Here is an 11,584-nt window from a genome sequence, read left to right on the forward strand (position 1 = left end):
GACAGGCTCTGTGAGAATATCTGTTCTTCAGTTCTGTTCGGGGGACATTTTGTTGTACCAGAAGGGAAAATACAACATCAAATGCTATAAGGATTTAAAATAAACCCAGATAAAATTTGTTTAGTTGAATGTAATTGTGTTATCAAGTGGGTCCCTATACAAATAGATTAGACCCTTCATTTGTATGCTTGTTTTACCATAATGGCAGGATATTCTCATCAGGTGGACCCATAGAATAAAACAGAATATAACTATCTTGCCCTTTTATATTAATTAATTAATAGATTCATATTAATTGACTTAATTATAGATATCATAGGAAATGTAGCTAGAAGAAAGACGATTAATTCTTCAGCAGTTCATTCAGTGAATAGTTAAAGGGGACATATTATACCCCCAGGTGTGAGTGTGATTAGTCCTTACAAGCCGTTTCGAAAATCTGCCCCATATGACATCATTAGTGGGCGTGTCCACCTAGATCTGTGCTGGATAGATCAGTCTACCAGCCAACCAAGTGGACTGAAGTAAACGTTGCTCATCTATCCAGCACAGATCTAGGTGGACACACCCACTAATGATGTCATATGTGGCAGATTTTCTGAAAACGACTTGTAAGGCTAATTGCCGTCCCCTAGTGGGGACCCTCTTCTCTAGATAGGAAACCATTTAAATAAAAAATAAAATACAAAGAAGAAATGGCTACATAATATATGAACAGATTATGAAGGGAATGAGGATATTATAAATGTATATTATATTATTGATGTATTATAACAAAAACAAACAGTATTACGAGAGAATATAAATTGAATAAAAACTTCAGATGATAAATCATAACTTTCATAACTATTCAAAACATTGAATATTAATACAAGACGATATATCATTACAGAATTGTAACTCTCAAATGTACAATTATATCTATCGTTTTACAACCCTGTCCACATTAACATATTACTGTGAAGTATATCTAAGGGCTCCTGAGACTGAAAGCTGTTAAATGTCATATTTATTCGGTGCCATGGCGGAACACTGTAATCAAGTGTAGTGCTTTCCAACTCGCTGCCGCGGAAATTCGAGTCATGTGACATGTGGATCCCATTGATCTCCATGTGTGGAGATCAGCAGAGACTCCTTAAGCACATAAGCACTTCCAGATGTCCTTTCCCGCTCCTTTCCGGTGGGCATCAAAGACGGCAGCTCTTCTGGACTGCAGATGCAGGCTATCAGTGAATGCCCGGTCAAAAATGATGATCTACGGTACGAGCTCAGTTTGGCCTTATATAGTGGATCAACATAAGATTTAGACCAGGGGTCTTCAACAGGGGGTCTGCGACCCCTAGGGGGTCCGCGGAGGTACTGCAGGGGGAGGTCGCGAAAGTTTTGGTTGATATGACTTTTTTTTTATATTCCCCCCGCAATTTTTTTCACAAATTGAAATGTTTTTAAATACACATTAACATGAATACAACACACTAGCCACGATTACATGGACACTTTTGATCCGATTTCTAATCAGAATAGATCTATTCCTATCATGCGATCCGAATTTACTATATATAGGCTATGGCATTTACGAAAGTGGTAAGCGTTTGTTCGTACGTACGGACGTGGCTGCGACATTTTTATGTATTTCATTTTAATGAAAGCCCAGCAGGAGAGAGCTTTTCTCTGCCTGCTCCTTCCATTACGAAGGACAGCACAGCGACGTAAGTTTCTCGTCCGGTCTTAATATCTACCCCCTCCTACTCTCCTCCGCCGCAAACAATTTGATTGGGATGAGTGTGCGCAGCCAAGACTGTTGGGAGAGAGATAGTGCTGTTATGTAAGGGATAATGTACAGAACGCCGGTCATTATCCGGAAAATAAGCGATAAGCAGAGAAATAGTCCGCCAAAGACGATGACGTCGATTAGCAACCGGACACGCTGGGGTTGATAAGTTACCGAACAAACAATCACTTATTTTCGTTTCCACATTTGTTTTAAAAATGTCCATTGGAATTGCTTTTATGCATGATTACATGCAATTGACAGACATTGTTGATCTTGGCAGGTATCAGTAAATTATGTTATGTTATGTTTATGAATGGCAGTGGCACTCACTGTAGGCTACGTTGCACATGTAAAAATGAAAACATGAATATATGAACCTGTGTATTATTTGAATATCTTAGTATTGAATGCAAAATAACAAGGTACAGGTATAAATGGCACTATAGGACCAGTTTAATATAAAACACAATTTACAATTTTATACAATATATAAGTATAGGGGGTCCCGCTCCATCTCTCCATCAGTTTGGGGCTCCTTGGCCTGGAAAACGTTGAAGACCCCTGATTTAGACGTTTCAAACAATTTGTCGGGTCAGACAAAATTCCCACTAGTGCGGGAATTGCCCCCCCCCCCCCACCCCCTTAAAGACCAAGGCCAAAACTGTGATTTCTCATGAATCAGCTAATCAGCTGTTCATTCATTACCATGGCGGAGCAGTGTTTTCAAACAAATCCTTTGCCAGATGCAGTTGTGGGTCTATTGTTCTGATTGCAGCAATTTGGTTAAGGGAGCTGGCTTCTGTGAAAAGAGGGTTATATTAGGGTGGTTTATTCCTACAAAATAATTTGTAAAGGTAATTATGACAATTCTAACTTTTTATTGAAGCTTTTTTGTTATTTGTCATATCTCATGTATAATACGTGCATGCATGCCTACCCATTCTAAATGTGTGGAGCTTATGCCATCCAAAGCTAAATGATCGAACTGTCAAATTCAACACTTCCAATAAACTGGCTTTTATTGGAAGTGCTGCACATGTTTTTATTGCAGCCCATTTGTAAGTTTGATGATTTTACAGTGCCAAGTATGCTTGTCTTATGCACGCCTTTTCCAGGCATTGTCCGCACGATAACACTGCCGAGGAAAATCACCGGCTTGAGCTAGCAGCCAAAAATACCCTCCTGGACCCTACACACATTGGCAGTTTCATTCTGATGTAAATACGAATGGACTTTGGTAGAGGTTTTGCCTTGTTTAGACAGAGACAAGGCAGTGATATCAACATGAGTAGTTCTAACTTGAGAGACATGAAATCCGTCTCTCCAATTAGAATCGCGTTTTAGACTACACTCAGGATGTATAAAAAAAAATAAACATTTGTTGTATGCTAATTATTCTAAAGAGGTCTACTCTCCGTGAGCAGTCCCGCCTTCTCCAGTGAACCAAGAAATCCCGCTCAGGTACGAAGGGGGATTTTAGCACCTCGGTTTTACACAGGCAAGGCAGTGAAATTGCCGGGTGTGCCAAACTGCGACCGAACCGGCTTGGCAGTGTAAAAAGGCCTTCTTTCAATTTGCACTGCAAAGTGAATGTTTTGAATATTTAAGATTTCCTATGCAAATCCACCTCCACCTGAGGTGATACTTCATAAAGCTGTCAGCAACTGCAATGTATCATTAATTTGTTTTTGTATTTAATTGAGCAAATAATCTTTAACTCTGCATCCATTTTCTCAGATTCAAAAGGTAGAAAATTAACGATAAACAATAAGGAAACATTCAGAGGTTTTGAGTGTTCTGTTACATTAATGTTGACTCGGTTAAGGTCATTCCCATGGCGGTGATGTATTCTATCGTTAGTATGATACGAAACTGAAACGAAACTAATGAATAACAAAACGTAATACTGTGATGCGTTTATTCAATGAAAACGAACAGACAGAATGACTTCATAATATAATTCATCTTGCATTTGAGATGATGAAAACATAAATTTAAAATATAATCCGCTAAGACATACATCGATATATTTGACTACAGACTGAGCAGTACTGTATAGGTAGGCCTACTGGTCGTTTGTAAGGTAAATAGGGGGAAGGAGATTGCGGTTAAACTTACTAATGGAATGTCTGAAAGTGAGCCACCATGGTAAGAAATACTAGAAACTAAAAAACAAACAAAACAAGTAAATTATATTAAATGGAATATTTTCATGCAGTCAATTTGGTATAGAAGGCTTAATGTGTGTAAGACATTGATCAGTGTCCATGAAATAGGAATGTCATGACTAAGTATAAAAAGAGGATTGCTTACAGAAGCAATCAAGTCTGTCTATAGGTAAACAGGCACTGGCAAAGATGGATTAAAACATTACAAGTGAGCTGAATATTATGAAGCTCGGTTCACACTTTCGCATTCAATTATGTTCTTTACAAAATAAGAGGCGTTGCGATGATTCTGCAATAAGAAGATCTGCAAATAATAGCAAGCAGAATCTATCCCCTGAACTGTACACAGACGAAAGCTGCCGGGTATTGGGCGACAGAGTAGAACATACATTTGCAGCTCATCACCTTTAAGGTGATCCAGTTCTGCTTAAAAAAGCGGGGCTAAAAAGAACAATTGGCTGATACAATTTACAAGATTACATCATTAAGTAAAGCATGGATATAAAAAGCATAGATTCTCAGACAATATAAATATATTTATAAAATAAAAGGAATGAGCATTATGACATGCTCTTGGCCGACTTGCAACGATTATGAGCCCATTCTTTAATTGCTGGTGCTTCTGAGACTTGACTTGCATGTATTCCTGAGGGGAAATTTCTATCACGGTTTCTTCCGTAACTTATGACGGCAACTTCCCCCGCAAAAAAGGTCTGCTGTGACCGAAATGATAGTGAGCCCACGAGAGTGGAAAATGTCTTTGTTAAGATCAAAGAGCCAACACACCCTTAAATCAAACTGCAGGGCTAGCAGACGACTTGACTGTTATACAAGTGACATCTGCCGGCATCAGCCAATCAGAAACACAGCTCACCTTGCAGTTGGAAATAAGCGACGGGTCTACAGTGATCGTTTCAGGGCATGCTTCCCGGGCTGAGGCCGGCGCTCTCGGTGGAGACGGAGCGGACCAAATCCTCTACCCACCGCACCTCCGAGGCCACCTGCTCCGCCAGCGCCTCGTAACGGTTCTCCAGGCGGCCGAACTTGCGCTTGAGGGCGTTTGCCGCCAGCATCGCCGCCCGGGCCTCCTCCTGGCTCTGCCGGCGCTGCGTCTGAGCTCGCTGGAGCTCCTGCCGCACGGTGCCCAGGTCGCTGGCGATGCTCAGGTTCTCCTCCTTGTACCACGCCTCCTTCTCCTCGTAGATGGAGAGCAGCGCGGCCACGTCGTCGCGACAGGAGCGCTGGTTGCGCTCCAGGTCCCGCAGGCCCTCCTCCGCCACGGCGATCTCCTCCAGCACCTGGGAGAAGCGCTCGAAGTTGACGTAGGTGTTGTTGGGCGGCATGCTGGAGTGGGACTTGATGGTGTACTCCTTCAGACGGGTGGTCTTCAGCCGCCGGCGTTCCGACTTGCGGCCGTGGTCTTCCGGGCGGACGTTGCGCCGCTTGATCGCCTGGGGCGGAGACGGGAGCAACCGGGCGAGTATAAATATTTGAACAGAGGATTGGAACGTCAAGATGAGAGCACAGCTCCAGCACAACTTTTGGTAATAACTAGCAACGGTATTCCATTTCATGTCCTCAAGACTAGGGTTAGGATCAACGCAACACCCACCTTGATCCAAGCATGCTCCAGGCTATCATCAATGGTCATTCTCTTCCTGCAAACAGAAGTGTGTCAGAGAAGACATGATGCAAAGTTCTGGGGTCTCATTTATAACCGTTGCGTACGCACAAAACGGGGCGTACGTGACTTTCCACGCCAAGGTTGTGATCTATAAAAAAACAACTTGACGGGAGAATGTGCACAGCCCTAAGCAAACTCTGACCCATGCGTACACATGGTTTGGAGGAAAAGGAGAATTGGCGACACAGATGGTGTGGTGGTGAACTGAAGTCAGACGGAAGAATTGTAGAGTGAGAAGAACGATTATGTTTTATCATCGCCCTTCATAAATTTAATTTCAACCATGCATTAAATCTATGTAATCAGAATAATTTAAGTCAACTGCGTTATAACTCCAGAAACATCTCCTTAGAATAGAAATAAAAAAATTCTCTAGATTTAATCCCGTCACTCCATACTGTCCACTGACGGCGCGACTGCAAACACATAATCAAATGTCAACTAAATCCCAAGTGTGGAAAACCAAGCCACCATCCTCATAACAATCGTTGTCCGTTCTCTTGATGCTTTTCATGACAAATCAGGCATCAAAAAGGGGTTATGTTCAAGAACATTATACGTGGGTGATTACAAACTGATTATCCAAGGTGTTCTCCGTCAGTCTTATTACCGTAACCCTATAGATACAGAGGTGAGCGCCGTGGTAATGCCGCACCATATGGCACTGCTGGCGGACCATGCAAATGGCAGGATTCGGAGGGAGAGGGTCTTTAGGGACCAGAACGATTTATTGGGACATAAAAATATGTACCTTTATGTCAGACCACTTCTTTTTTAATTCTTGGACTGTGCGCTCCGTGCTACTGACATAGTTCACTGCTGCAGCAACATGTTGCCACTCACTCTGCTTTTTGTTGTTGGGGATCCCAATCCTGTGACCGCCGAACAAAACTACTTTTCGGGCCTCCACCTCACCCACAAGTGTCTCCACTTCAACCTCAGTGAAATTTCGCTTTTTCGCTTTTCTCAGTCCTTCTGCCATTGTATCCGACAAGACATGATACTTGCATCGGAGTCTGTTTAATATGCAGATCGCATTCATGAGGTCGTTTGCATTGACCATTTATGGTTAAAAAGGGGCGTGTACAGGGCGGAACGTCAAGCTGATTCAGCTGCGCACACTTGTAGGCACTCTGTGATTTATAGAGCAAAGATTGCGTACGGTGTGCGTACGCAGGGTTTTATAATTCTGAATATTTTTTGGAGCACGCAAAACTTGGCTTTTGGGCGTACGTACACTTTTAGTAATGATCCCACGCACAGTTTTATAAATGAGACCCCTGAGCTTTTCGTCTCATCTCCAACCCTTCATATTTCCTTTCAAAACACAAGGTTGTGTGTGAGATCATAAACTCCATGTGTTCTCTACATAAACTGCCAAAATTAATGAATGACTGCCTGGCAGAAGTCTATGGCCAAAACCAAAAAAATATTAAATCCTTTTTAGGAAAATAAAACCTTGGAAAATACATAGTATGAAGATGAGAGCCACCGAGATCATTACCGAAGAAAGGAAACGATGTATGCTACGTAGCTTTGTATCACTCAGAGGAATTAAATCTTCCAGTGGACTTAATAAAAAAAAAAGCCTTTCGGCATTCACCTACCGTGAACCACCCCAGACAGTCCTGGCTGTCGATTGGTTGTACCAAGAACAATTGTCAAGAGTGTCCTTACTTGGGATCCTTGACCAGCAGGCGCCGTATGAATTCCTTGGCCAGCTCACTGGTATTGCTGAAGTATTCCTCGTCAAAGTCGTAGTTGACGGCCGAGATGTTGGCGAGGGTCTCCTGCTTGGTCTCGCCCAGGAATGGTGAAGCACCACTCAATCTTAGATGGAGAACAGGTTGATGAAGATGAGTCTTCAATAACAATACCAGAAATGCAGCGTAAAGTGCTCTATAATAGTGCATAGAGGCAGGGGTACATGCAAAGATATGTGGCGTTTAAAGTAGTACTCACAGAATATAAGTTATCACTCCAATGCTCCTGCATAGAGAATAAGGACTTGGCTTTAGTGATGATTGCCATATGGAGAACCACTCTTTTATTTAATTTCCTAAATCCACATAAATATCTCACCACATGTCTGCTTCCAGTCCGAGTGGCTCGTAATTGACTATCTCTGGTGCTGTAAACAACAAGTAAATTATGTTTAGTGAAAAAATCTCGGGAACTAGAACAGTTGACTTCAATGGAAGGAACTAGAACAGTTGACTTAAATGGAAATACGTTCAACGGGAATTTACCGACAAACTCTGGTGTTCCGAAGATGTTCTTGAACTCATTCCCTGCCTTGATCTGGTGAGCGATCCCAAAATCAATGAGCTTGATTCTGGGGTTTGGTACATTCTTGTCCAGCAGCATGATGTTTTCAGGCTGCATTAAAACACAAACACAAACAAAAACACACACACAAACACACACACACACACACATTAAAAGGCTTTCATAGTCTCATCTAAGCTAAACAACCAAATATTTTTTTTCGCGTGCATATAGCGTACCAAAAGATACATTCCCTGATAAGAGATTTTCAAGCCAAGTTTAAAATGGATGAGGTTGCCCACAAACTCATAACAGCTGTATCCTTCTGCAAAGTAAGTCCTTGTCAGCATTGAAAAAAAAAAAGTAAAACCTTCCCCAGTGTCAACAAGTATGCGGCTGACTCAGGCCTCAGCTTGCACCTCCATTTCAAAGCGGGGAAAAATGCCATACTAAAAAGACACCCAGGAAAGTATGAGATTTCCCTAGACATTTCGTAACCCCTTCTGGGTACAGGGAAGTGGTGCGAATGACTGTCTCCCTGCCCATAACATGACTCACAACAGCATTGTCTGGTAGCGGCACGACAACTATAATCAAAAAGAAAATCCTCAACACGTCACATAGTTACCATACAAACAAACCAACAACAACCGCTCCGACTGGGTCTCCTTAAAGGTTGGGTATGGAATTCTCTTTTTTGGCCATTTTTGCAAAATTACTTGAAATCCTTATCATAACCGATATGGATTTTTAGGGCCAATGACGATACCGATTTTTTTCGTCAGCCTTAGCCAATGACCGATACAGGCTGCCGATTTTTTTCTGAGACGATATTTCGAGCCGATTATTATTATTATTTGCTCGCTCAATTATCATAAAAATGACACAATGATGATTACAAATGTAACAAGTCTCAATTTAAAAAGGGAACATTTATTGAACTGTCTGTCTGTAACTCATGGCCAAAATATATATACATATATATATATAAGAAATCTGTAATATCGGCCAGATAATATCGGCCAGCCGGTATAACGGTCGATCACTATCTTTAACAGGGCTCACCTTGAGGTCAAAGTGCGCGATGCGTTTGGAGTGGAGGTAGTGGACGCCGTCCAGGATCTGCTTGAGGAACTGCGTGGCCTCCTCCTCCGTCAGGGACTCCTTCTCGGCCAGGAAGTCAAAGAGCTCGCCGCCGGACACCAGCTCCAGGATCAGGATGACGTCCGTCTTGTTCTCGAAGATGTCGTGCAGCGTGATGATGTTGCTGTGCTGGATCTCGCGCAGGATGTTCACCTCGCGCTCAATCTCCTCGCGGCTCACGCCGCGGCGGCTGGACGACAGGCGCCGCTTCTTGATGAACTTGGCGGCGTAGTCTTGGCCCGAGCCCTTGTCCTTGCACTTGCGGACGATGGCGAACTGCCCGCTGTGGAGGAGGCCACACACATTGTTTACACATCAGAAGAGTGTCATACAATGCATGTGTGTGTGCATTGTCTTTTCATTTTTCTCCTAGAAGTGCATCTGTTGCTAAGTATCCACCGGTGTTGAATTACAAATTAAAAAAAACTGGATGTCAAAATACTGGGGGGTCCACACACACACACACACACACACACACACACACACACACACACACACACACACACACACACACACACACGGGAAGAGAGAGGCAGTGATGCCATGACTTTGGTGCATTACTGCAGAAAAACACCTCTTCCCTACAAGAGGTAAAGCTACAGAGTTCCACTCCAACGAGATGACTCATTCATGAGGCTCTACTCTGGCTCGCAGCGGATATACACTACACAGTAATTATAGAGCCAAATCATGAGCAGCCGCTCTCGGAGTCTAGCGATGTACTTCATGAAGGCTCACAATGAGTGCCAGAATTTTTCTTCAAGCAATTGTTTGGTTGTAGGACCATTGTTCAAAGGAACTTACCTCCCCAACTCCTCTCCCATTTCATAGAACACCTCAACATCCTCCTGCCTGAAGCCAGCCATGTTGTGCCAACGGTGAATACAGTATGGAGGAATGCCTGTGGCTTAACTAAAGCAATGGAGACGGAACAAATTGATTAATACAATGAAGAAAACTTTGAGCAGATATGGTGCCATGAGGTAAAGACCATACAGGAGCCATAAATAATCCCCCCCCCCCCACGTAGTTACCACTCTGAAAGAGGGGGAATATCAGTCCTTATTTGGCCAGAGTCAACATAGTGAAATACTTATTTTTTTAACACTGGCTAGTGAGGGAAATCTGCATTCCAGTCCAACTGACGTCATTCCCTTCCCTGGACCACTCGTCTCAAATTAAAGGGAAGGGAGTCACGGCTATTTGTTTATACAAAAGCCCGGAACCAGAAAAATAAGAATATCGCAACAAAAGGCTAACTGGTTGGTTTTAAGATTTAGCACACGCTTGCTACACACAATACACGCATCAAACAAACAAGGACACTTTATACACCAACATAGCATCGTGACAGCTTCTACAAAAGTAAATGTCACAATCGTGTGTCCTAAATGGCGCATACTCATTCAGCTAGGTTGGAGAGATCCCAGACGAACGTCCAAACAAAGCTGTCTAATAGGCTCGCAAAAGATAAGCGACTATGGAGAACTTAATGATAGCTAACGTGGCTATCTGGCTAGCCTAGCAAAGCTTAGCACCTCGATGTATGTTACGCTTTAAATAATATATCCTTATACGCGGCCCATGACATTGAAAGAACAATACGATGAAGACTGACCTCGCATAATAACAAAAGGCGTACATAAAGTAGCAGGACTTACATTATGTCTGCCGAGGAGTACTGCATTCCCTGAAGGGAGTAGGTTAGAGATCCTGGTGGCTAGTGAAGCAGGAGGACGGACATATGGAATGACATCATACTGAAGTGAATCAACTCTCACACGACTGTGATGTGGTATTACCTTTCCTGGTTTACAGGATAGAGCAGGTTCAGCAGTGATTTAGTTGGTTCAGAGGAACCGCATGAGTGGGTTTTTCAAATGTAAAGTGTAGCTAGCATTTGATCAAAGTTGTATCGACTTTTGTAAAGACACATAACAAGTTTTACCAAAACGTGTCAGCGTCTGAGCACATAGTTTTCTTAGAATTCATCAAGGGAAGCTTTTGGCATAATAAATTATGTCAAAAAGTGTGTTCCCTGACCGGGAATCGAACCCGGGCCGCGGCGGTGAGAGCGCCGAATCCTAACCACTAGACCACCAGGGAAACTGAAAGCGTTAAAGGTTTACTACATTATAAACAGACACATTTATAGCACTTCCAACATTGCTAACCTGATATTATTCAACAATAGTTTCTGTGAAGCACTACGTATTTATTTCCACATTTAAATAGTAGAAAATCAAACGTGCAATCATTAAAAAAGTCAAGTGAAAGTAATGCTATCATCGAGTTTAGCTGGTTCAATGTGTGTGTATTAAAGCGTACTATTAAATGGGATTGTCAAGCCTCGACCATTAAACCTACTAGAACAACAATAAAACCAGACATAAAGTTGCCAAAATTCCACATAAAAACGTTATATTTGATGCCATGCGCCAGAATTGCAATTCTAATGTTAATTATGTTTTGATAGACATTCAAATTGACCCAATCAAGCGATAAATGCACCCTTGCTATAAATCAGACATCCAATAATAACCTTAC

At 42.4% G+C, this 11,584-nt stretch overlaps 1 protein-coding gene and 1 non-coding gene across 2 annotated transcripts; both read right to left on the reverse strand.

Moving 5' to 3' along the window:
- Positions 1–3,678: 3,678 nt before the first annotated feature.
- Positions 3,679–10,757, reverse strand: dapk3 (death-associated protein kinase 3). The gene is made up of 9 exons (XM_060058546.1): positions 10,699–10,757; positions 9,842–9,949; positions 8,960–9,320; positions 7,876–8,005; positions 7,709–7,757; positions 7,589–7,615; positions 7,304–7,456; positions 5,555–5,600; positions 3,679–5,393 (listed from the first exon to the last, which is right to left on the reverse strand). The coding sequence occupies exons 2-9, from the start codon at positions 9,901–9,903 to the stop codon at positions 4,857–4,859; spliced, it is 1,365 nt and encodes a 454-aa protein (XP_059914529.1). The 5' UTR covers positions 9,904–9,949; positions 10,699–10,757; the 3' UTR covers positions 3,679–4,856.
- Positions 10,758–11,071: 314 nt separating this feature from the next.
- Positions 11,072–11,143, reverse strand: trnae-cuc (transfer RNA glutamic acid (anticodon CUC)). Its single transcript has one exon. It is a non-coding gene; the product is annotated as a tRNA-Glu (tRNA).
- Positions 11,144–11,584: the final 441 nt, after the last annotated feature.

The sequence above is a fragment of the Gadus macrocephalus genome, chromosome 8 (genome assembly GCF_031168955.1).
Source record: "Gadus macrocephalus chromosome 8, ASM3116895v1".
Classification (NCBI taxonomy): Eukaryota; Metazoa; Chordata; class Actinopteri; order Gadiformes; family Gadidae; genus Gadus; species Gadus macrocephalus.

Coding starts and splice junctions, on each gene's coding strand:
- dapk3 (XM_060058546.1), bottom strand. CDS start 9,903: ATGGCTGGCTTCAGGCAGGAGGATGTTGAGGTGTTCTATGAAATGGGA. Junction 9,321..9,841: donor ATGGGAGAGGAGTTGGGGAG/GTAAGTTCCTTT, acceptor CCTCCTCCACAG/CGGGCAGTTCGCCATCGTCC. Junction 7,457..7,588: donor GGAGTGATAACTTATATTCT/GTGAGTACTACT, acceptor TCTCCATCTAAG/ATTGAGTGGTGCTTCACCAT.